At 46.7% G+C, this 24,854-nt stretch overlaps 1 protein-coding gene across 6 annotated transcripts in view; it reads left to right on the top strand.

Annotated features, from left to right (window-relative positions):
* Positions 1-24,854, top strand: part of SYDE2 (synapse defective Rho GTPase homolog 2) — an 84,165-nt gene extending 59,311 nt beyond the window's left edge. For all 6 annotated transcript variants that reach the window (XM_045028701.1, XM_045028700.1, XM_045028704.1 and 3 more), the window contains 3 exons: positions 14,538-14,719; positions 17,019-17,250; positions 22,935-24,854. In XM_045028701.1, the coding sequence (XP_044884636.1) occupies positions 14,538-14,719; positions 17,019-17,250; positions 22,935-23,437 (917 nt within the window). In that variant the 3' untranslated portion in view covers positions 23,438-24,854. The remainder of the gene's footprint in view (positions 1-14,537; positions 14,720-17,018; positions 17,251-22,934) is intronic.

Below are 24,854 nucleotides of genomic sequence, written 5' to 3'. Positions count from 1 at the left end.
GCAGATGACTGTTGTTGCTTAGGTTTGTGAATTAACTAATAGAAACAAGAGTTTAATTATGTCAAACATCAGAAACCAACAGCTTAATAGTGGGCTGTAACTAAGTAATGGCCAAACCCATGTACTGCTGAGACAAGTTTTGGCTCAATGAAAAATTGAAATAGCATCTCGCACCTTAATATAAAACCTCATATACTGTAAACCTTCAGCATTTACAGAAGCAATTCAGACACATGGGAGATTTATGAAACAGGTCATAGCCACATCCAGAAAAACTAGCAATATTTCTAGGGTTGCCAACCCTCCAGGATTGTCCTGGAGTCTACAGAAATTAAAGATTAATCTTTAATTAAAGATTATGTCATGTGATGAAATTGTGAGGAGTATGTCCAACCAAAATTGACAACCCTAAATATTTCATAGCATTCCAGTTACCTGTGCAACTCACCACTTCAAGTATTTCTTATAATTGATTTAAGATCAGGTTTGACCTGGGATAGTGCGAAGTATAGAAAGAAAGCCCTGGTGTTGCAGTTGAACTAGTCTGGTCCTTCCAGTACAATCACACAATACTGTGGATAAATTAGGGTGACCAGATGAGATGAAGAAAATATCGGGACATGGAGGGGGAGGGAGGGTCCTGCCAGCAGAGCACAACCCCCCCCCCCCCCAATAGAGTCCTGCCAGCGGAGCAAAAAAAACAAAACCAGGAGTGTGAAATATTGGGACAAATTGCATCCCGACCAAACATCAGTCAGGATGCGGGACAAATGCCTAAATATCGGGACAGTCCCGATTTTACCGGGACGTCTGGTCACCCTAGGATAAATACAAAAGATCACTTTAATTGTGCAAAATACATTGGTGCATGCTTTTGTTGTTCTTGATTGTTAAGCTACATCTGTTTGAATGTGCAGGGTCTCCTGTACTCCTGACTACTTGTTTTGAACTACTGCAGCTTCTTAATTTTTTGCATTTGACTTTTGTTTTCATAAGGTACAAGGCATACCGTTTTGAGGTCTTTGTTTTTAAGCAAGAATCAGATATGCTTTTATACATTATAAAATGTATGCTGCTTTGTTTCTGAAGAAAAAGCATATTTTAAGGAATCACATTTTAAAAAATATTTGCTACAGCACCTCTTCAACTGTGCAGTTCTGAGACTCACGATGCACTGGTTCTCTAACAGTTGGCAGGGTTGCTGTATGTGTCTGCACACTGAACTAGTTACCTTCCGCAAACTGTAGCCAGTTCTGTCACTGGTTACAATCTAAACAGTTCAGTCTTTGATGAACCTCTAATGCCTCCTGACATATCAGAGGCATCATATATACTTTTCCATCCTTATTTGTAAGTAGGGTGACCAGATGTCCCGGTTTTATAGGGACAGTCCCTATTTTGGGGTTTTTTTTCTTATATAGGCTCCTATTACCCCCCAGCCCCTGTCTTGTTTTTTACACTTGCTGTCTGGTCACCCTATTTGTAAGTATCTGTTAGTGCATATTTCACCTACATTATCTCTTTGTTGCTGAAGAACAGGTTTCTTAATGTTTTATTGTAGTGTTTGCAATGCTAAGGCTGATTAAACTTTTATAAGCCAAATCATGTGTTCCCTAAAATATGAATAATCATAAATCTTAGCTCTTTTTGAAGACTAGTGCTTTATTTGGGCCCATATTGAAATTTGAGGAGCACTGTTGTTTTCAAAACATTATGAAGATATTTTCTTTTGATAGCTCTCCAAAGCCTAAAGAATGAACATTTAATGATTAAGTCTTGACTGAGAAATGCTCTTGAGGCTGGCACTGGCTTACACACAATTAAATGCGCTCGTGGCTCAAAATAAAATGGGCTGCCGGTTTTAGGAGCTAGCCAGTAGTAATGTTGTTGCATCATGTCTGCTTCCATCCATGTGAATTCACATCTCTGAGTAAAGCATGTAATACAGTTAACAGTTCAGTGGGTCAGAAAAATGAGAAATTAATGAAGTGGATGGTGGTTTCTGCTTGCTGTCTAAATTTGTTCCGTGTGGTGAGTGGTTGTGTGAAGGAGAAAGCAGCAGTGAGCTGGCAATCAGGAGAGCATAGCTTAGATTCATAAAAATAACTGCAGCCTCTCACAGGGCTAATTTAGCAAAGGGAACAGTAAAAGGATTGAGAGGTCAAAGGGCACTCCATGGCTCAAAACTATTCTGTTCAGGGAGTAAGCAAGAGAAGGTTATCCTGGGAGGTGGGGCGAGGGGGGAGACGTTGGTCCCGTGACCATGGACTCTATTATATGGACTATTGTATTAGGTAAATTGAAAAATCCTATTTCTTTTGTTTTTTACAGTGCAAATATTTGTATAAAAAATAAATGTAGAGTGAGCGCTGTACATTTTGTGTTCTGTGTTGAAATAAATATATTTGAAAATGTACAAAACATCCAAAAATGTTTAAATAAATGGCATTCAATTGTTTAACAGTGCGATTAATTGTGATTAATTTTTTAATTGCTTGACAGCTATATATATATATATATATATATATAAAAATCACACTGTTAAACAATAATATATGTAATATAAAAACAGCCTTGCTTTCTGAAGAGGACCACAGCAATAAAGAAGCTGTAACCTGAATCTTGAGATGGACCCTTGAAAGGATGTGTTTACAAATTTAAAGGAAGAGTAAAAATTTTGATTTAAATATATGTTGGGTTGAATACTGTGTACTGAGTGTGCGTGATATAACATTAGATGCATGTCTGAGGAATGCACACCCATTTAGCATGTCTGTGGGTAAGAGCCTGCTCCTGTTGACGTAAATTTTGAAATTCACATTGCTTTCAATGGGAGCAGAACTTGGCTTCAAGTGTGGACTGTTTGTCTCAAGGAGTTTATAATCTTCTCAAACTGAAAAGCTCCAGATCTATTTTTTTCCCTTTTTCCTCTGCCCTTTCTTTCTTTCCTTTCTTTCTTATTTTTATAGGCTTTAAAAACCTAGGAGAGTTAATGTTAAAAACTATTAATGCCCTGATAGTTATACAGCTAAAACTTGAACAAATCAGCTGTGCTTTCAAGGGCAGCGTTAATTTGCCCATGTTGCACTGATCAGAAAAACAGGACTAGGAAATAGTACATTTGTGTAATGGGAGGCGAGTTAATGTTACTCTTTGGAATCTTAGCTTCCCCATTTTCTGACTTGCTACAATTTTAACTGTTCTTTCTTAACCTGGTTTCAATGCAGTACATTTTCCTTTTTTACTTTTCTTTCAAAGAAATAAGAACAAAGATTGATAATAGTTGTTCTAGTTATACTCCATGTATGAAGACCATCTAAGGAGGAAAAATTAAATCTCCCCACTCTCTGTATTTATGCGAAATTAATTTTTAACAAAATATTTAATGAGACAGTTTACTTTACAGCTGGCTCATAGAGCAGGCTTGGCACTGAGATTTGTGACAACTCTTGCTTTGTTAAAGAACACAAAAGTGATGGTATTTTTGTCATGGTTTGGGGAGTGACATGTCCTATGTTTAGCAGATACTTAAAATTATACCTCTCTTATTTCCTGCTTCCAGCTCTATCATGCCAGGTGCTGCCACTAACCAAAGTGGAGGCTGCATTTGTTAGGTTAATTATGGTAACACTTTATGTAAAGGAGTTTTAGCTAAAATGAAATATCAGATTATAATATGTTTAACTGAGCTGTATCTTAATTAAAGTGGTTGTTTGTATGATATACTGTGCTTGGACATTTTGTAGCACCGAGAGTCATTTTTTTAATTAGTTTTTTTAAAATGAGTGGCAAAAGAGGTAGGGTGGAGAGAGAAGTAAAACCTACACATCTTTAGGTGGTTTCTTTGTTTTTGTAATACTGTGGTTTTTTGCTTCTAGATACCAGGCATGTGTTTGTCGTTTCCAAGTGGCTATGATTAGTGCTCTTGTTTTTTCTGTAAGCAATTGAAATAGTACTCATCCTGAAGTATTAGCCAGGAGTTTAGACCTGTTTACAAAAATTTGCAAATGCTGAGGTTAACTCCTCACACCCACTTCCCCGGTACCCTTGCCCTTGATTCTATTTTAGGCAGACGGAGAGGCTCATAGAGAAGCAGGTATAATGAAATGCTTCCTGGCTGTTGGCATCCCACAGAATCACATTTCTCTTCTCCTTTTCCTCCTCTCTTTCTACCCCAATCCTGTCCAAAATGACTTTTATAAATGGTCATCTGCGTGTCCCTGCATGGGCTTGGCTAAACTTGCAAGTTAGAGCACATTAAAGCAGCCTCGGGCGCCCTAACTCCCGATGTGTCCACACTGGCAAGGCACGTAGAGTGCCTGGATGCTGCAGCTGGAGCACTCCTGGTAATACACCTCCACGAGAAGCATAAAGCTTGCTGTGCCCTGGCTGAAACGCCCCAGTGTCAGTGCGTTACTGTGCTGTGATTGGCCTCCGGAAACGTCCCATAATCCCCTGAAGTCAAGTGGCCACTCTTGTTTTGAAATCGGCTGCAGGCATGCAGATATCCTCTTTCAAAGCTCCGTTTCTCACATCCTGCATGCTTATCTGCTCCAGGACAAAGCAAACCATTAGTGTGGAATGCTGCTGTTGTGAGTGTGGGGGGCGAGGAGGAGAGCTCTGCTGCTGTCTGAACTTACAAGGCAACATGCTAACACGCTCTCAGCCCCCCAAAACACACACACACATTCCCCCCACATACACACAACACGCTCACTGTCATACTCCATCCCCTCTTCCCCCCATTTGAAAAGCACGTTGCAGCCACTTGCACACTGCGATAGCTACCACAATGCACTGCTCTTTGTGGCGTTGCAAGAGCTGTTAATGTGGCCATGCCAGTGCGCTTGCAGCTGACGGTGTAAACACATGGCAGCATTTTCCCTGCTGCGGTCTCCAAAGGCAGGTATAACTCTCAGTGCTCTACATCTGCAAGTGTAGCCAAGCCCTTAATAGCAATAATTCTCTACTAGTTACTGTTTTCTGGGATCAAGAAAATGTGCAGAAGTAGGTCCTTGCATTCACTGCTGCAAATGTCTGTGGGCTCGTCTACACTGCAACATTGTCGACAAAACTTTTGTCTTTCACAGGAGGGCTTTTTTAAGTACCTGTGAAAGACAAAAGTTTTGCTGACGCAAGTGGCAGTGTGAACACGGCTTTGTCGGCAGGTGCACTCTCCTGCTGACAAAGCTAATGCCGCTCATGGGGCTGAAAGTATTTTGTTGGCAAAAGTGCTGACAAAATACCAAAGAGAGCGTTCACACACGCTGATTTTTAGCGACAAGGCTGTGTCGACACAGCTTTGTCGCTAAAAGCTGCTTAGTGTAGACAAGCCCTGTGATCTTGGTACATTCTTATGTTTAGTGAGTGTTGCAGGAGGTCTGCATTTCTTGGGCTTGGGCATATAGTTGCCAAAGAGGTGCTGAGTGGAAATGTCAATGAATGGGAATGGCTGCTGTAGCCGTATCATTCTGTGACCATTGATCTACTTGTTGACAAGTGCAGCAGCTATAAATGCTCCAGGTGATTAGAAAGTGGGACGTTGGGTGGGGTTGATGTTTTTTGTTTTAGGGATTGGCTGCTCTTTTCTGCTTTGGATTAGTGTTAGTACACAGAGCATGGCCTTCTATTGATTCTTGGCCATCGGGCACATTTTATAAACCATAATAAGAAACAATGAGATGAATAGGAAAGGAATTAATCACCAGGCACACATGAAGCCATGTGTCACTAGGCTTTGGTGTAGCAGAGAGATTTAGGTCATTCCTAGTTACTATAGCTCTCCCTTCCTGAGACAGCAGATATGTGGGAAAGCTACTAGCAGCTTCTTTTCTGCTCCTTCCTTACTTCTTGTAAATGGCAGAATCCTGGATTGACATTCTCCAACTTACCCTTGCGAGAGCTGTGGATGAGATCACTGATAGCATGCATTTTCCATGTGTGCATGGGCTCACCCCATACATACATCTTTCCTCTGGGAGTACCAGGCACCTTTCATATGTTAGGCATCCTCTGGTGCCTTCACCTAGATAAAACACTCTCTGTGGGCCTCAGTGTAAGTGAATGTAAAGGCAAAGTAGTTATTTGAGTAATTAAGAACTTTTATTCTATTTTCTCTCTTGGTATTCTGGCTCTGAATAATGCTAGACAGTAGTACCGCACTGCTGCTGTTCTGGAAGGACAGTGTCTTTTACAGAAGGTGGTAGAACCACCAACGCAGAGGAGCTGGTGTAATAAATAGCACTGTTGAGAGCCTAACAAAGGCTCTATTGCACTGTCATGCAGCAGAGCCAGCAAGTAGCGTGGAGCAGAACAAAAGGAGACCGGGGAAGAGCAAGTGAGCAATTTTACCCCAGTGAGGGCAGACTCCCAATTTTGATGCACTTGTAAACTTGCCCTGAACACCAATGAGAAGCATTGTTTGTATGAATAATCCTGCATTGAGAGAGGAAGATAACTCATTCTGGGGCAGCTAAAGTTCTGTCATTAATGGGGGTGTTTAAAGTGTTTTCAAATTTTTAGTGTGTCCTGGACTATGAAAATGTCGGAGAAAGAGAGCTCTGCATCAAAATAAAGCAATGGATCTTCATTCTTGTGTGTGAATTTTATACTGGTATGAATTGCATATGACAAGTTCTTCTTCGAGTGATTGCTCCTATCCATTCCATTGTAGGTGTGCGCGCCGCGCGTGCACGGCTCTTCGGAACATTTTTAGCCTAGCAATTCCGGCGGGCCGGCTGGCGCCCCCTGGAGTGGCGCCGCCATGGCGGCGCATATATACCCCAGCCGGCCCGTCCGCTCCTCAGTTCCTTCTTTCCGCCCGTGACGGCTAGTAGGAACAGTGGAGTGATCTGCTTTCCTCCACAGCTTAGCGTTCTCCGTTAGTTAGTGTATATAGTTGTTATAGTTGTTAAGTCTTCTTAATAGTTCTATAGTTAGTGTTACGATAGTAATTAGGGAATTAGAGGGGTTAGCCCTCTTCTTCCGCCCCGGTGCGGGCTTATGCCCGGACCGGCGGGTTTCAAGCCCTGCGCGGCTTGCCAGCAGTCTATGCCGGTGAGTGACCCGCACGACTCCTGCCTCCGCTGTCTTGGAGAGTCGCACCGGTCGGACAAGTGCCCCATCTGCGTCGCTTTCAGGCCTCGCACGAGAAAGGAGCGGGACTCACGCTTAAAACAACTCCTCATGGAGTCAGCACTCCAACCGCCGGCACCGGCACCGACGGCGCCAAAGACTGCCTCAGTTAGCGGCGCGCCGACCGCTCCCAGCCGCCCCGGTGCCGATGCACCTCGGCACCCGGCACCGAAGACTCGGCACCGCTCCCCCTCCCCGGGGAAGAAGCGCAAAGTGCCGAAAACGGTCTCTGAGAAGCACAAGAGACCGTTAGCCCAGCCGCCTCCGACTGTAACGGTGCAGGCTGAGGCTGTGCACAAAACGTGCACCGTGCCGTCGACTCCGGCGCCGCAAGGTCCGTCGAGTCCGGCACCGCCCAGCTCCCCGGTACCTACCGAGGAGGAGCTGAGGCTGCCGTCCACGCCCGAGGCGTTCGCGACAGCAAGACACTTGATTGACCTTACCGCTGATGCAAGCGCTCAGCTGCCGTTGCCACCGGTGCGGACTCTCAAATCTATGGGGAAGCCGCTTATGATGCGCCCCCCGTCCCCGGCCGACCGAGCTGATCGCAGCACCGCCGCCAGATCTCGATCCCGGTCTCGGTCACGGCACCGATCTCCGCCGCACCGGGCACGACGATCCACGTCGAGACGACGCTCACCGTCCCCTCGCCGGTCGCAGTCCCGGTACCGCTCCCAGTCGCGGTACCGGTCGCACTCCCGACGACGCTCCAAATCCAGGTCGCCCAGTCGCCGGCACCGCACCAGGTCCGGCTCCAGGCACCGCGACAGGCGTCGAGAGTCACGAAGCCGCTCCAGGCGCCGCCGCACGCGGTCCAGATCCGCATCCCGGCACCGTCGGTCGAGCTCCCGGCACCGTCGCTCGCGCTCCCGACGCCGCGGGTCGAGCTCCCGGGGCCGCTGGTCGAGCTCCCGGGCCCGAAGGTCAACCTCCCGAGGCCGAAGGTCGAGCTCCCGGCACCGCCGGTCGACCTCCCAGCACCGAGCCACGCGCAGGTCCCGTTCGCCGGCTACACCACATGACGACCGGCACCGCCCGTCGGCACCGCGGGGACACTTCACTCCGGCACCGGACGTCCGCCCGGCCACCGCGTCGGCCCCCCCCTGCCAATCAAGAGAGCCCTCAGTCGCGTCCCCTGAGGGCAGCGCCATTGACTTCCGGGCGGGGTCCCTCCCCCCAGAGCATGGACCTCAGCAATGGGGATTTTGGGTGCCTTGGGCCGAACATGAACTGGGTCCTCCCCTTCCGCCGCGACAGCCAGGCTCGGTGCGGTCGGTACCGGTAGCCACGGTCAGCAGGCCGCCTCCGTCCCCCACTCCACAGGCCGCCGCCCACGGCACGCACTTGGGCCATGAAACGCGGGCACCTATTCCCGCAGACACGGAGCAGGCACCGGAAGAAGTGCTACCCGGTCCTTCCTCATCCTCCTCCCCCGATGAGGCGGTCGCAGGGGCGGCACCGTCGGAACCTCCGCCGCTCGACATCAAGGCACACCAGGACCTTCTCAGAAGGGTAGCTAAGGCCATCAACCTACCCGTGGAAGAAGTCCAGGAGGTAGATGACCCCATCACAGACGTGGTGGGAGCGGAGGCCCTCGTGAGGGTGGCACTCCCCTTCATCCGGACAATTCAAAAGAACAACGCCGCTATCTGGCAGTCGCCCTCCTCCGTCCCGCCTACGGCACGCGGAGTTGAGAGAAAGTATTCGGTCCCCCCGAGGGGGTACGAATACCTTTATGTTCACCCGGCTCCGGACTCTCTCGTTGTCCATTCTGTCAATGACCGGGAGCGACACGGACAGCCCGCCGCTGCGCCAAAGTCGAAAGAGTCCAAGCGCATGGACTTGTTAGGCCGGAAAATTTACTCAGCGGGCGGACTCCAACTCCGCATCGCCAACCAAATGGCCCTGCTCTCAAGATATACATTCAACATCTTGGGCTGCCTAGGGAAATTTACAGAGCTCACCCCGCAGGATTCCCGCCGAGAATTCTCGGCGCTGCTGGAGGAAGGAAAGCTGGCTTCCCGTACCTTGATTAAGGCAGCGGTGGATGCAGCGGACTCGGGTGCCAGGACCATAGCATCAGGGGTAACCATGCGTCGCATTGCATGGCTTCAGTCCTCGACTCTGCCGCCGGAGGTCCAATATACGCTCCAGGACCTTCCCTTTGAGACGCAGGGTCTGTTCTCAGAAAAAACTGATACTCGCATTCAGACCCTGAAGGACGGCAGAGTGGCGATCCGCACATTAGGGATGCACACGCCGGCCACCCAGAGGCGATCCTTCCGGCGTCAACCGTATCGGCCCTATCAGTATAACAGACCTCGTCCGCCTAATAATCGGCGCTCAGCCCCCTTCCGCCGCAGACCATCGGGCGGGCGGCGTAACCAAGCCCAGGGATCGTCCAAGGCCCCTCAAGGCCCAAAGACGCCCTTTTGATGGGACGCCCGAGGGCCGCCAACCTCTCTCCAATCAGAATCCACCCCTTCTGTTTTCCGATCGCCTTTCCCACTTCCTCCAGGCGTGGTCATCTGTAACATCAGACAGCTGGGTCCTCAGCACTGTCCAATACGGCTACCGCCTACAGTTCATCTCGCCCCCTCCCTCCCACCCACCCTCCCTGTCCCTCTTCAGGGACCCCTCTCACGAGCAAGTCCTCTTACAGGAGGTCCAGTCTCTGTTGAGCGTGGGTGCCATCGAGGAGGTGCCTCCCAGCAGGCGGGGCAGGGGATTCTATTCCAGATACTTCCTCATCCCCAAGGCGAAAGGAGGCCTTCGTCCCATCTTAGACCTCCGGGAGCTCAACAGATACCTGTGCAAGCTCAAGTTTCGAATGGTAACCTTGGGGTCCATTATCCCTTCCTTGGAACCTGGAGACTGGTTTGCTGCCCTCGACATGAGGGATGCCTACTTCCATGTGGCAATCTACCCCCCCCACAGACGCTTCTTCCGCTTCATGGTCAACGGAGCACATTACCAGTTCACAGTACTCCCCTTCGGCCTTTCCACCGCGCCGAGGGTATTCACCAAGTGCATGGCGGTCGTTGCCGCAGCCCTCCGCCGTCGTCGCATCCACGTCTACCCATATCTCGACGACTGGCTTATTCGGGGCCGCTCCCACGAGCTGGTGGCGCATCAGGTGACCGAGATTCTACATCTGTTCCGGTCTCTCGGCCTGCTGGTCAATGCCGAGAAGTCCCTCTTAGTTCCAGCGCAAAGAGTGGAGTTTATAGGAGCGGTCCTCGACTCCAATCTGGCCAGAGCGTGCCTCCCTCGCACTCGGCACGAGACGTTGGCCTCCCTCATTCGGGCACTGCAGGCCTTTCCGACGACGACGGTACGATCCTGCCTCCGCCTCCTGGGTCACATGGCAGCGGCCACATTTGTGACCGCACACGCCAGGCTGCGACTTCGCCCATTCCAAATGTGGCTGGCGTCGGTGTACCGCCCTCATCGCGATCCCCTGGACATGGTGGTAACGGTGGCAAGGCCCGCTCTCCAGACGCTCACCTGGTGGCTGGACCCGGAAACGGTCTGCGAGGGAGTTCCGTTCCGCCCGCCTCGTCCGTCGATCACCCTGACGACGGACGCCTCGGCACTCGGCTGGGGAGCTCACGTAGGAGACCGACACACCCAGGGTCTCTGGTCACCCCAGGAGCTCTCCCTCCATATCAACGTCCGGGAGCTGAGAGCCATCCGCTTAGCTTGTCTCGCCTTTCGCGCTCACCTACAGAACCGCTGCGTAGCGGTCTACACGGACAACACCACAGCCATGTTTTATGTCAACAAACAGGGCGGAGCACGGTCCTCCCCACTCTGCAACGAGGCATTGCTCCTCTGGGACTTCTGTGTAGCCCACTCGATTCGCCTCGAAGCGTTTTTTCTGCCGGGAGCGCAGAACACGTTGGCCGACCGCCTGAGCAGGTCCTTCGCCTCTCACGAGTGGTCCCTTCGCCCAGATGTCGCTTATTCCATCTTCCAGAGGTGGGGCTTTCCCCAGATAGACCTCTTTGCTTCACGGACCAACCGCAAATGCCACAGGTTCTGCTCCTTCCAAGGTCAAGCTCCAGGCTCCCTCTCGGATGCGTTTCTCCTGTCATGGACAGAGTCTCTTCTCTACGCGTTTCCGCTCGTCCACCGAGTGTTACTCAAGATCCGGAGAGACAGCGCCCGCATCATACTCGTCGCTCCGGCCTGGCCGAGACAGCACTGGTATACCCTGCTGCTCGAGCTGTCGATTCGGGAACCCATTCCCCTTCCGCTGTGGCCGGACCTCATAACCCAGGACCTCGGCAGGCTTTGTCACCCGAACCTGCAATCGCTGCATCTTACAGCTTGGTTCCTGAGTGGTTAACCGACGCAGAGAGAGATTGCTCCGCAGCGGTGCAGCAAGTTCTGCTTGAAAGCAGGAAACCTTCAACGCGAACTACTTACCTCGCCAAGTGGAAGCGCTTTGCCCTCTGGTGCGACCAGAGAGGTAGCAACCCTTTCTCGGCCCCCATCCAGACTGTCCTTGACTACCTTTGGTACCTCAAAGGTCAAGGTCTTGCAATCTCGTCCCTCAGGGTGCACCTGGCAGCGCTGTCAGCTTTCCGACCAGCTATAGGAGGTCGCTCTATCTTCTCCAACCCGATGGTATCAAGATTCCTTAAAGGGTTAGACCGTCTCTACCCGCAGGTGCGTCCTCCTGCTCCGACATGGGATCTGAACCTGGTCCTCGCCCAGCTCATGGGCCCACCTTTCGAGCCCCTCGCTACGTGCTCTCTTCTCCACCTTACCTGGAAGGTGGCCTTCCTCGTGGCAATCACATCCGCCAGACGGGTCTCAGAGCTCCGCGCCCTGACGGCGGGTCCCCCGTATACCGTCTTTCACGGGGACAAGGTGCAGCTCCGACCACACCCGGCCTTCCTCCCCAAGGTGGTGTCGGCCTTCCATCTCAACCAGGAGATCTTCCTCCCGGTCTTCTTCCCGAAGCCGCATGCCTCGCCTCGGGAACAACAGCTGCATACCCTCGACGTCCGCAGAGCTCTCGCGTTCTATATCGACCGCACGAAGCCCTTTCGGCGTTCGACCCAGCTGTTTGTGGCAATAGCCGACCGCATGAAGGGCGAGCCAGTTTCCTCGCAGCGGATTTCTTCCTGGGTGACGTCCTGCATCAGAACGTGTTACGAGCTTGCTCGCGTACCCCCGTGCCGACTCACCGCACACTCGACGAGGGCACACGCCTCATCGGCCGCTTTCCTGGCCCACGTCCCCATCCAGGGCATCTGTAGAGCGGCCACCTGGTCTTCTGTCCACACCTTCGCCTCCCACTACGCGTTGGTGCAGCAATCTCGAGACGACGCAGCCTTCGGCTCTGCGGTATTACACTCCGCCACGTCTCATTCCGACCCCACCGCCTAAGGTAAGGCTTGGGAATCACCTACAATGGAATGGATAGGAGCAATCACTCGAAGAAGAAAAGACGGTTACTCACCTGTAGTAACTGGTGTTCTTCGAGATGTGTTGCTCCTATCCATTCCAGACCCGCCCTCCTTCCCCACTGTCGGAATAGCCGGCAAGAAGGAACTGAGGAGCGGACGGGCCGGCTGGGGTATATATGCGCCGCCATGGCGGCGCCACTCCAGGGGGCGCCAGCCGGCCCGCCGGAGTTGCTAGGCTAAAAATGTTCCGAAGAGCCGTGCACGCGCGGCGCGCACACCTACAATGGAATGGATAGGAGCAACACATCTCGAAGAACACCAGTTACTACAGGTGAGTAACCGTCTTTTTTGGTGGAATGCATTTGTGACCTGTTAGAACTGGAGAGATTTTTATCATGGAGAAGAAAAATGCTCTCATGTTAGCAGTCATTACTGCTCCTACTGTGCGCAACATAGGCAGTTTCTAAAGTGCTCTGTATACTGGCACTGCAAAAATAGAGGAAGGATAGTTCAATGGATGGGGACTGGCTTGGGAGACCTGGGTTTAAGTCTTGCTCTGCCACATCCGAAGAAGTGGGTATTCACCCACGAAAGCTCATGCTGCAAAACGTCTGTTAGTCTATAAGGTGCCACAGGATTCTTTGCTGCTCTGCCACAAACGTTCTGGGCAAATCACTGAGGGTATGTGTACACTGCAACCACAGGCTGTGATTTAACCTAGCTAGCCACCTGGGTAATTACCCAGGGTTCCAGACAGGGTTGTACAGCCCATGCTAAAGCCTGGGATGCTGCAGCGTCATCTATTCCGCATCTGTAAAATGGGGATAATAGTATTTTCCTACCTCTCAGGGATGTTGTGAAGATAAATTCATTTAAAGATTGTGAAGAGCTTAGATCAGAGGTGGGCAAACTTTTTGGCCTGAGGGCCACATCTGGGACTAGAAATTGTATGGGGGGCCATGATTGCTCACAAAATTGGGGTTGCAGTGTGGGAGGAGGTCAGGGCTCTGGTTGGTGATGCAGGCTCTGGGATGTTGCCAGATATGAGGAGTTCAGGGTGCGGGAGGGGGCTCCAGGCTGGGGCAGGAGAGTTGGGTGGGGGCTCTGGGGTGGGGCTGGGGGATGAGGAGTTTGGGGTGCAGGAGGGTACTCCAGGCTGGGATCGAGGGATTCAGAGTATAGGAGGGGGATTGGGGCGGTCAAGGGAGAGGCTCAGGGGTGCAGGCATACCTCAAGTGGCTCCCAGAAGTAGTGGCATATCCCCTCTCCAGCTCTTATGCTGAGGCGTGGCCAGATGGCTCTGCGCCCAGCCAGGTGGCTCTGCATGCTGCCCTGTCCGCAGGCACTGCCCCTGCAGCTCCCATTGGCTGCTCTTCCTGGCCGATGGGAGCTGTGGGGGTGGTGCTAGACACGGGGACAGCGTTCAGAGCGAAGGCCCCTGGCTGCCTGTAAGCGTAGGAGCTGGGGAGGGGCATGCCGCTACTTCCGGAAGCTGCGTGGCGCAGCCCCCGACTCTGCTCCCCGGCTGGCACGGGGCAAGCTCCAGACCCTGCTCTCCAGCAGGAGCTCAAGGGCCGGATTAAAACAGCTGGTGGGCCGGATCCAACTCGCAGGCTGTAGTTTGCCCACACCTGGCTTAGATACTACAGTAAATATAAAAGAGAGAGGTCTGAGGTAAGTCTAGTACTAATAGTGCTATAAGCATACTTGAAAAAGTTTCCAGAGCCTCAAAATATTATGAAGTAATGAAATACCATCATCGGGCAATGACAGTCCCAGTAATTCAAGCCTTTGGGAGCTCCCCAAATAATATGATTTTAGCCTATTCTTATTTCCTCCCTGCAAATGTAAGATTTAGAAAACAGCCTGGCGAATTCTCTTGTGGGAGGAGTGCAGGTTATGTGCCTTACCACTCCCAAGAAATTCTGCAATGTGAGAGTCTGCAGCTTGTTAAATGCATCTGTTCCTGTCTCTTTTGTGAAGGTGTCCTCAAGGATTATCTAAGAGAGCTGCCTTCTCCCCTGATAACTAAGCAGCTCTATGAAACAGTGTTAGATGCCATGATGAAAAATCCCTTGAAAATGACAGCAAGCGGTTGTGAAAATGACCCAAGTGACTCTGAGCATACGGTGGCCCTTTTGGATTGTCTGCCAGATGTTGAAAAGGTGAGTACTATTGGCCAGCTAAAATGATAATAAATCGCCAGTTGCAGAAAGGGAAGGAACTCTTTATTAGACTACACATAAATGCCTCTGAGCTCTTATGCTTTCTATCTGTAACCCAAATACCCACTTGATAGATAACACTTTCAAGCTGCCTTTTACTTTAGGGTCTGTATTGCTGGGTTTAACTTGTACTTTGTATGTTTTACCTCTTCCGGTGTACAAAACGGACTTAAAAATGGCATACGGGTATTTTTTAAAATTGTTAAAAGGGAGATCCTGACTATGAGCTGTATTAAAGTCTCATCGCTGTTTGTGTTATCCTGGGTATCCTGGCCAATGCTTACCTGAGTAACTGCATTCTTCTCTAAACATATGAGATAGGGCTATAAGCTGCCATATGTTGTAATGTAATAGCTGCCGTGTTCCATCCAAGAGAATACTGCAATCAGCATATCCTTGACAGGCAAAGTGAACCCTGTATATAGATTGTGGAGTGCTGTGGGAGGATTCAGTCTGAAAGGCACTCTGTAAATCCCTCTTGCTGAATTATTATTAACAACAGTGCAATAAAACTTTAACCTAGTTTAATGTTGGCATAAATATATTTTACAAGAGTAAACGTTAAAGGTTGTTAACAGAAAAACTAAAGAATGAGAACTGACTTGATTGTTTAATGTGTGTACTGTAAATGGACAAGCAAATTGCTTTTAAGCAAAGTAGAACATAGTAAATGTTTAACCTTTAGCCAGCAAATGTGCTTGTGTTAAGTATTTTATTACCTTAATTTAAAAGATGAATTAATGTTCCTTTTAAGAAATTTTTATTGATTTGATTGCCAGCTGTTTGTTGGTTTTTCACTTTTGTGTTGTAAAGTGCCCAGAATTCAGGATGGATGCTTTAGTAATAAAATAATCCCCTGGACAGCAGATAGTCTGTGTTGCAGAAATGAATGCTCATTCTCCATCGAGGAGGACTGCATCTGAGGTGGTGAAAGGAGCAGGTCCTGCTTCTGTGTTTGTACATCTGTTCTGTTCTGTTTGATAGTTCAAAGGCTGCTTAACTTCTTGGTCCTACCGTTTAACACATAACATTACAGTGCCATTGCTCTGAGGTGCACATCCTATGGCAGGCGTGGCTGAGCCACATGTGGCTCTTTTACAGTTAAAGTGCAGCTCACAGAGCCCCTCCATTTACCTTCTCCCATTCTCCACCTACCTCACTGGGGCGGGGGGAAGCTTGTGGCTTCTGCCCTGCAGCATGTTGGTGGGGCATGACTGCCAGGGCTCAAGGCTTCAGCCCCGAGACTCCCCTCCCTACGAGCTGAAGCTTGAGCCACACAGGCACACCCAGCTCTCAAACTTCTGAAGATTATCTATGCGGCTTGGAGGGTTAGTAAGTTTGGCCACCCTGGCCTATGAGTATGTGATGTATTGCCTGAGGTACCATTCTCTCTTCCTGACGATCTGTGTTCTTCAGGAGAGATTAAAGGAGCAGCCTTGAACATTTTGAGCAGATACTAACCCCTCCTTGGGGTGTTTATGGGGTTGCACATTCATAAACAAAGCCCCTTTCTTCAAGATTACAACTATTCCTAGAAGTTGCCCTTCTAACTAAGGGGCGTAGTACATAGGACTTGAGTGACCGTGGCTGACAATCCAGCAGTTCTAAAGAATTCTCAACTCATGTAGAGCCAGATTCGGCCATCTGTAACGCATGTTGAGTAGTATCGTATTCTTCTAGTCCCACTTTGTTCAGTGGAACTACCACTGGGGTAGGGAGCTAGACAATATGAGTAAAAGCACCAGAATCTGTTCCTTAATGTTAAATGAAAGACACTGCCCCTTTGCAAAATAATCTTTGGAAGCTAAGCATTTTGAATGCTGAAAAAGGTGTAATTCTAATAAGTCATTTCCACTTAAGGCAGACCTGGGTGGCCAGAAAACTGATAGAGGCCAATTTTTATTTTTATCAAGCCAGACTGACTTCTTATGTCCCTGCTGCTTCTTCAGTTTCTTTCCTTTCTCTGGTGTCCTCTTTTCACTGTAAGAAAATCTATACACGTACATCAGAGGTCATGTAAGAGAGAAATTTTTTACCCAACACATCTGTCTTAACCAGCCTGCACTGTAATGGAGTCCAATGCAACTTGATGTTCAGTGCTTAGCTACTGCAAGTGATTGTGTTGTAGGGTATGTGACAAGTACCCTTGAAAATAGCACTGTTGAACAACAGCCATGGGATGATAACGGACTGTATTTTTGCTGTATCTAGTTACCTGAAACTTAACTTTTCATTTTAGGCAACCCTAAAGATGCTGCTGGATCACCTGAAATTGGTGGCGTCTTATCATGAAGTAAATAAGATGACGTGCCAGAATTTAGCTGTGTGTTTTGGGCCTGTCTTACTGAGCCAGAGGCAGGAGACCTCAAACCATAATAACAGAGTCTTTACAGATTCAGAAGAGCTTGCTAGTGCCCTGGACTTCAAAAAACACATAGAAGTTCTTCATTATTTGCTCCAGCTATGGCCAGGTAATAAAGTTTATGAAAAATTCTGTCTGATGAGAAAGCAACATCGTCAGATCCTAAAATATAACCAAATCTTTTACTGTGTGACTATAGAGTATGGTTTATGGCAGGGGTCGGCAACCGGTGGCTCGCGGCTCGCCAGGGTAAGCACCCTGGCGGGCCGGCCCGGTTTGTTTATCTGCCGCGTCGGCAAGTTCGGCCGATCGCGGCTCCCACTGGCCGCGGTTCGCGGTCCCAGGCCAATGCGGGAGGCAGGAAGCAGCGCGAGCCGAGGGATGTTCTGGCCGCGGCTTCCTGCCTCCCGCATTGGCCTGGGACCGCGAACCACGGCCAGTGGGAGCCGCGATCGGCCGAACTTGCTGACGCGGCAGATAAACAAACCGGGCCGGCCCGCCAGGGTGCTTACCCTGGCGAGCCGCGAGCCACCGGTTGCCGACCCCTGGTTTATGGGGTATACAAATGGTATTGGGACTCTTCTCAGTCATAGGTTAATATGTCACAACATACAACTTGGTGATTAAAGAGACCACAGTAATTTTATTATCTATTGTATCCAACTGTTATTTTATTAAAATGTATCATTCAGTGGTAGATCCTGTGCTTTGGTGATCTCTCTACCAATTGAAAATGACAAGATTTAAAAGTGCACATAAAAAAAGCTGTTTTAGTGCATTTTGTGTGGTGTTCTCATGCAACTGTGATAATAGAAATAGACAAAAGGCAAAAAACCTCACCTAATGGGGTAATGCTCCTACAGATGACCTAACTTGGGTTTCTGATGTGTTTGGCATTTTCCCGGCTTTGGCCTGAACAGGTATAGATTCTTTTGGTTTTATGGGTTCTTAAATTTCATAGACAGACCTGCTGAATTATTGTTATTTCTATTACAGTAGTGGCTAGAAGCCCCAGACAGAATTTGAGACTCCATTTATACAACTGTGTAGCAGAAGGCTTTGGGGAGATAGGTAATGAGCGAATTCTGAGAGGTGCAGGGCACCCATAACTCCCATTCACTTCATTGTGGGTTTCATGTGCTTAGCAGCTCTTGGGAACAGGCTGTAGTAGAAGGGAAGTGAAACTTTGTTATTTTTAATGAACCTGCCAGAATGCAAGTGAAGGTCATAGTTCTGTTCAGATCTGTGCTTCAGAGGTGGAAGGATGTTGCCAACTTCTCATTTCCTCAGGTATTCAGAGACCCGATCAAAGCCCATTGAAGTCAATGGAAAGACTTGCATTAACTACAGTGGGTTTTGGATTAGTCGCCTTATGAATTATTTTTGAACTTTCTCTCCTGCTTAGGAGCTAGCTATTGAACTGGCGTCTTCCCTTATGAAAACACTACAGTAATCCACAGTAACAGGCTCAGCTATTGTAGTCTTATGGTTGTAAACTGGAGTTTGAGAAGATTACTGTGGGGTTCTTTAGTATCTTTTTATAAAGTTAAATATTCCCTGGCCAACAGAATCCATCAGTCACCTAGAGATACGTAAGTGGGTGGAAGATGAAGGTCTGCTATATCTCGTTTCCTGACATGAACAATCATTGAAGCCCACTTAATTTCATAGTCATCTGATTTTTGACAGTGATCAGAAGTAATCTCTTCCATTACCTACCTGCTTGTTAATGCGTGTTTCTCAAATGTGCACAGAATGAACATTTTTATTTTTGAGATTGCAGAGGTTAACACTAGTGATTTCATGAAATATTTTCTCATCTGTTTTGCCTTTAGGACATACTAAAGCCTCTTGGGAAACTATTTGATTTGCAGTGAAGTAACCATTGAAATATGGGATAAAACTACTTGATATGAGGTTTAAACCAGCAGAGATTATTTTTTTTAACTCAAACAGAAGAAATCCTTGTTCTTTTATGTAAGATTAACAGCAAATAGATAAGAAATGTCTGAGGGTATACTGTGGCATGTGTTTGGGATGGCAAGTGATTCAGGTATAAGTGAAGTATGAAGGCCATCATATATTCTGTATATGCCACGCTTATTACAGAAAATCTGTTTCAGAAATGTTTGAGAATAAATATTTGTGTATCTCTTTGCCAATAAATCTTACTACCAAGAGTCAAAATACAGGACCAGGAAGGAGAGGAAAATCATAATTATTACAAAACATAAAAATTTACCTAAAATAGTTTTCCCATACATCATAATGTCACAATTGAATTCAAGGTTGATATCTATCGTCTGCTCAGGATAGAATAAAAATGCTATACCTTTTAGAAAATGGGGAATCTCCCCTTTTCCAGTGATGTATAGCAGTGGTTCTCTAGCTCTTTCTATCTGCAGACAACTCACAACAGAGAGAGCTGCCCAATTTCTAACTGGATGGTTCTGAAAGCATTTAATTCCAGAAACCACCAGGAAGGAATCCTGGAACTCAGGACTGTGTGAAGGAAAGAATTAAATATTTCTCTGGCAAGTTGTGCAAGAATAAATAAATAAAAGTTAATGGCCGTTTGAAGCCATTTTAAGTTTAAGATGATACCACTTTAAGTGTTTCTCCTGGAGGGGGAGATGGATTAGCAGACAAAGTGCAGGTCAGGCATATGGGCACAATGAATGCAGTTTATTACATGATAACTACATAAGTGGGAATAAAGGTGAACTTCAAAAGTTTATTAATGTTTTTGTTTTTACTAATATATTTTGAAGTAAAAGTATATGAAAATCAAATTTTTAAATATTAATCTTGTAACTCTACCAGGTGTACCCTAGCTCAGTGGTTCTCAAAGCCAGTCCACCGCTTGTTCAGGGAAAGCCTCTGGCCCACTGGGCCGGTTTGTTTACCTGCCACGTCCGCAGGTTCGGCTGATTGCGGCTCCCACTGGCTGCGGTTCGCTGCTCCAGGCCAATGGGAGCTGCAGGAAGGGCGGCCAGCACATCCCTCGGCCCGCGCTGCTTCCCGCAGCCCCCATTGGCCTGGAGCGGCGAACCGCGGCCAGTGGGAGCCGCAGTCGGCCAAACCTGCGGACGTGGCAGGTAAACAAACTGGCCCGACCCACTAGGGGCTTTCTTTGAACAAGTGGCAGACCAGCTTTGAGAACCACTGCCCTAGCTCGTATTTTCTTGGGGGAAGATCTCAAAGTGGGTGCTGCTTTATCTAGCTAGTAACTCTGGTGGTTATCCATTGAGAGTTGTTAGAATGATTGAAGTAAGAGAATTGTTTGAGAAGGTGTAATCTGTCTTTGGGTGAAGCTGTGAAATGCGAGGGGTAGGATGAATAAACAAGTAGAGGGAAATACAAGAATCTTCTGCAGGCCTGTTTGAAATTACCATAAAAATTCCAAATTTCTGAAGAACCATGGAGAAATGTTTTTTAAAAGTACCCCAAGGTTTCCCGTGCTACATTAGATACTGATAAGTATAAATAATAATGTGGGAGAGACAGTGACTCAGCCTTCGTGTGTACCTCTTTATCACTATCACAAGCAATAACTTCCACCCTGGGAATATCACTAGGATCAGTGCTGCTGCTGACAAAAATGTCTGGCACAAAATCACTCTGCACCGGAGGCTAATGCCATTTTAAGGTCTACAACAACTGCAGCACTCATCTGTCTGTGAGCACCTACTTAGGCTTTATATCCTGGCAATAGAAACAATGAGTTTGTTAGGAAATTTAAATTGTGTAGGGGAAGAATAACCCAGTATAAGTATGCAAATTCTCATCTGTTTGGTTTGGGGTGGTTTTGTTTTGGATATTGAAATTTCTAATGCTCACTGCCAGTCAGATATTCTCAGCCATTAGACCAGCACTTTGTGGGGAGCCAGTGTTACTTCTGACTGTCGCAGCAATCTTATGAAGCCAGTTGAAGGCCCTGAGGAGATGTCCCCATCAGAAGAACTGGAACAGCTGATTATCAAAAAGATAAATGGCCGTGCTTGGTCTTCCATATTCTTCTAGTCTGGCAATGATCATGTTATGGCACTGCCTTCACACTCAGGGGGCCAGGAGTCCTGTTCCTTCAAGATGAAACAAATGTACACCTGTTTCATTGTGGATGTGCTTTAGCATAATGACTCAGCAGTCATTGACTAATAATGGAGCTGCCTGCTATAGCTTTGGCTAATTCAGCCTACAGAAATGAAATACAACCCATGTTTTCTAGTTGCAAATTAAGATGTGGGGTTTTAACCAATAATGTACAGTAGCTTTGGTTTACAAGAACTGTGCAGAACCATGGCTGCAGTGAAACTAAAGTAAAAGATGAATGCTTAAATGTAAATCATTCTTCTGAGGGTAAAAAAAAATCTGACTCAAGAAGGAAAGATCACAGTCTAGTCTCTTAAACTTAATCTACCTGTAGATATAGCAAATTTCATAATAAACATAGTGTTGTGCAATACTTTAATTTCCTTATTTTTCCAAGTGAAAACAAATGGTCCTTGTTCAGTGGGAGAGTGTAAAGCTGGCAAGTTATTGTTAATCCATGGACCCTTCATCTTAATGGAGCAAAGTCCAAACAGAAAGACTTTTGTTAATGTAAAATAAAACAAAAAGCCAAGAAAATTATTGAAGATTACTGTGGTATACCTAAAATGAGACTAATGTCTTGCATAGAGACCAGTTATGGGTCCAGAGAGGAGAATATTTGAGACCTCCCAGGACTGAGACCTTTATGTGTTCCTAGCTTCTGTTTGTCAAGAGGGTGGAGATGGATTGCAGGAGAGAGATCACTTGATCATTACCTGTTTGTTAGGTTCACTCCCTCTGGGGCACCTGGCATTGGCCACTGTCAGTAGACAGGATACTGGGCTGGATGGACGTTTGGTCTGACCCAGTATGGCCGTTCTTATGTTTATGCTTAAATATAGAGGACATTAATTAAAAAGAGACCGATTTGGAATCTTCCCGATCTCTAGGTATTTGTGTATGCTACATTTCTAGCAGTGAAAGAGAATGCATAACCTGCTTGTTTAATTTCAAGAGGTAATAGTCCACTGCACAGCAGAAAAAAATTCAGATATTTAGGAGGCATGGGTCAGTAAAAATATTTGTACTGTTTACCATAGGAAGCCGATAACAGAGGAGGAGTCTTAGTAACTTATGCTGTGTAATCATGAGTTCAGGTAACAAACCGTCAAACCTGTTTGAGTGTATTTTATCTTTGACATGGAGTTATGGCTGCTTAGATAAATTAATACAAAAGAGCTTCTATTGGTAGTGCATAAAACTTCAGACAAAAAAGAAATGCAAGAGTTCAACTCTGATGTGCCTTCAGCTTCTCTAGGTGTTTCTCAGTGGTATTTTTATTGTGTTTTTAACTTCTACATGCTGCGCCTGTGTTTTGTTACACCATTTAGTTTGGAAGAGGCCTGTGAGCTAAGTTGTTTGCTTTTATTTGACCGTAGCTAGATGGCGATTAACTCAGCTGCGTGAGTTAATCAATGCTCTGGAAGTTTTCTGTTTTTAAATACACTTTTTCAATTGCGGATTAAATATGGCATGAATCTTCAAAACTGGGCTTTACATTAGATTTTTCCTTCTAATCTAAGTGATGTCAGACAATGGCAGAAAAAAATAATAGTGGAATGTGTTGGCCATAAGTTTGCATGTATTAATGCATGTTTTGAGTGTGTAAAGTAGAGTGAAATAAATGGACAACCTTTCGTGGCTGGTCTCTACTAGCAGTATGATTGTTACGATTTTCATTAAACATCTTCTTTGTTCTAGTGCAATGTTCAGCTGCCAAAGAATCAACATACTCAAACGTGTTTCCAGGGAACCAGTCGTCATTGAATTATCTGAGACCCAAGAAGCAGCAGCCTCAGATGTTGGATTTGAGCAGTACTGAAATGTCAGGGGTACGTAGGCCCAGACCAGCCAGACTAGACAGTCCCTCAAGTAATCGCTACGCGGGAGACTGGAGCAGTTGTGGGGAAAACTACTTTTTGGATCCAAAGGAGACACTAAATGAAGCAGACTATGATGATGTTCCTTCAGAAGATACAGAAAGTGGGGAAGATTGCAGCAAAGTAGATGGACCAGATAGACTGATTGAACACGCAAAATCCAGGTCTAAAGAGCATACATTTCAGACCTATTTGACAATGCAAACAATAGATGCAGCAGTGGACCACAGAGTAAACCTCAAAGACCTGCAAGAAAGTATTGATACTCTGATAGGAAACTTGGAGCGGGAACTCAACAAAAACAAACTAAATATTACTTACTAATTTCCTTGCACAATACCTGCTGTTGATACCTCCCTGTTCCTCCACTCGCCTCCTCAAAAAAGTCTGTCTGTGGTTTTTTTAATGCATTGTGGAATAATCTGTGGCCTCCCTTGGATAAACAAATCCAATTTAGCCAATCCATTATTGTGGATAATTTTTCTTCTCATTAGAAGAATACATTGGCCTCACCCTCAGTGATTTAAGTTGGCCTTTTAGACTATGCGAAATGATGTTAGGAAGAAGTGATTTTCCCCCCTCACACCGTCAAGGTACTATGCACTTATGATGCTTGGACAGTATGTGACAGGAGCGAAGGTGCCATCTTTGTCTGCTCTGTGTAGCAACAGCACTCTTCGTTCCTGAAACTTTATACCTGGTACAGACATTCCTCTTAGTAGAGGATTAGTGTTTCTTGGCCTGTGATTTGCAGCATGAACTTTAGGTAGATCCCATTCTACCATCTATGTCACCTTTTCATTTGCAATGCAAAGGCTGCTATGAAATAATGCTTTTTATACATATATAAAAGTTTAGCTGTACAAAATATTATTGTATTCCTGTATTAACACTTTTCAGTAATTATTTAAACCTGCAAAAATTAAATATTTTTCTAACCTTGTTTGTATATATTTATGTACATGTTTGTATAGTTATATTGGGAAGCGGGAAGTCTGAATTAGATAAGGAAATCGTTTCTAAATAGCTCCACATTGTGATGCCAAAATAAGGATTCGCTTGAGCAATGTAGCATTTGATTTTACGCACAGAAATATGTGCCGAGAGAGGACATAGTGAATGATTAATATAAATGACCTTGTGTCACATGTTGTGCTTCAGTTCACAGCTGTTGACTATTAACTACATTAATAAACCATCCAGTTTAATTTTAAGAAGTATTCCAGCATTTCCTAAGTGTTTCCAGTGAACCTGTCTGTTCCCTGTAAAGGTGCCCTTCAAGCAAAGAAGGGGGATGGAAAGGATTATGCTATTTTTTTTTTAATCCTTTCTGACGTATGAAGAAGGTCTGAAAGGGTTTTGGGTTTTAAAGCTTTTATTTTGGGTGTGTGTGTGCTTTTTCTTTTACCTTAGAAATAGCAGACTGTTAAATCTTTAATACCTTTAAAGGTCATCTTGCTTGATTCAGATGTTCATTGGGAACTTGGAGGTGATAAATACCTATGAAAGGCAGTCCCCCCTACCCCAGTGTTTTAATTAAATAAGTGTTAACCAAAACAAACAAAATCAAGAGTTTTAAAGAGTCAGAAGGAAAATCACATCCCCTCTCAATTAATCAGGTTTCATTTCCTTGGTATCTGTGATCTCATAATACAGTCATACCTCCCATCATCTAGAGTCTTCCATGGCAGGTAACTGAATTTCTAAAATAAAAAAAGCTGAGGAAATATTTGTTAAATTT

The sequence above is a fragment of the Mauremys mutica genome, chromosome 8 (genome assembly GCF_020497125.1).
Source record: "Mauremys mutica isolate MM-2020 ecotype Southern chromosome 8, ASM2049712v1, whole genome shotgun sequence".
NCBI classification, from domain to species: Eukaryota; Metazoa; Chordata; order Testudines; family Geoemydidae; genus Mauremys; species Mauremys mutica.
Note: the sequence above shows the minus strand (reverse complement) of the source record. Positions and strands in the feature narration are given on the sequence as shown.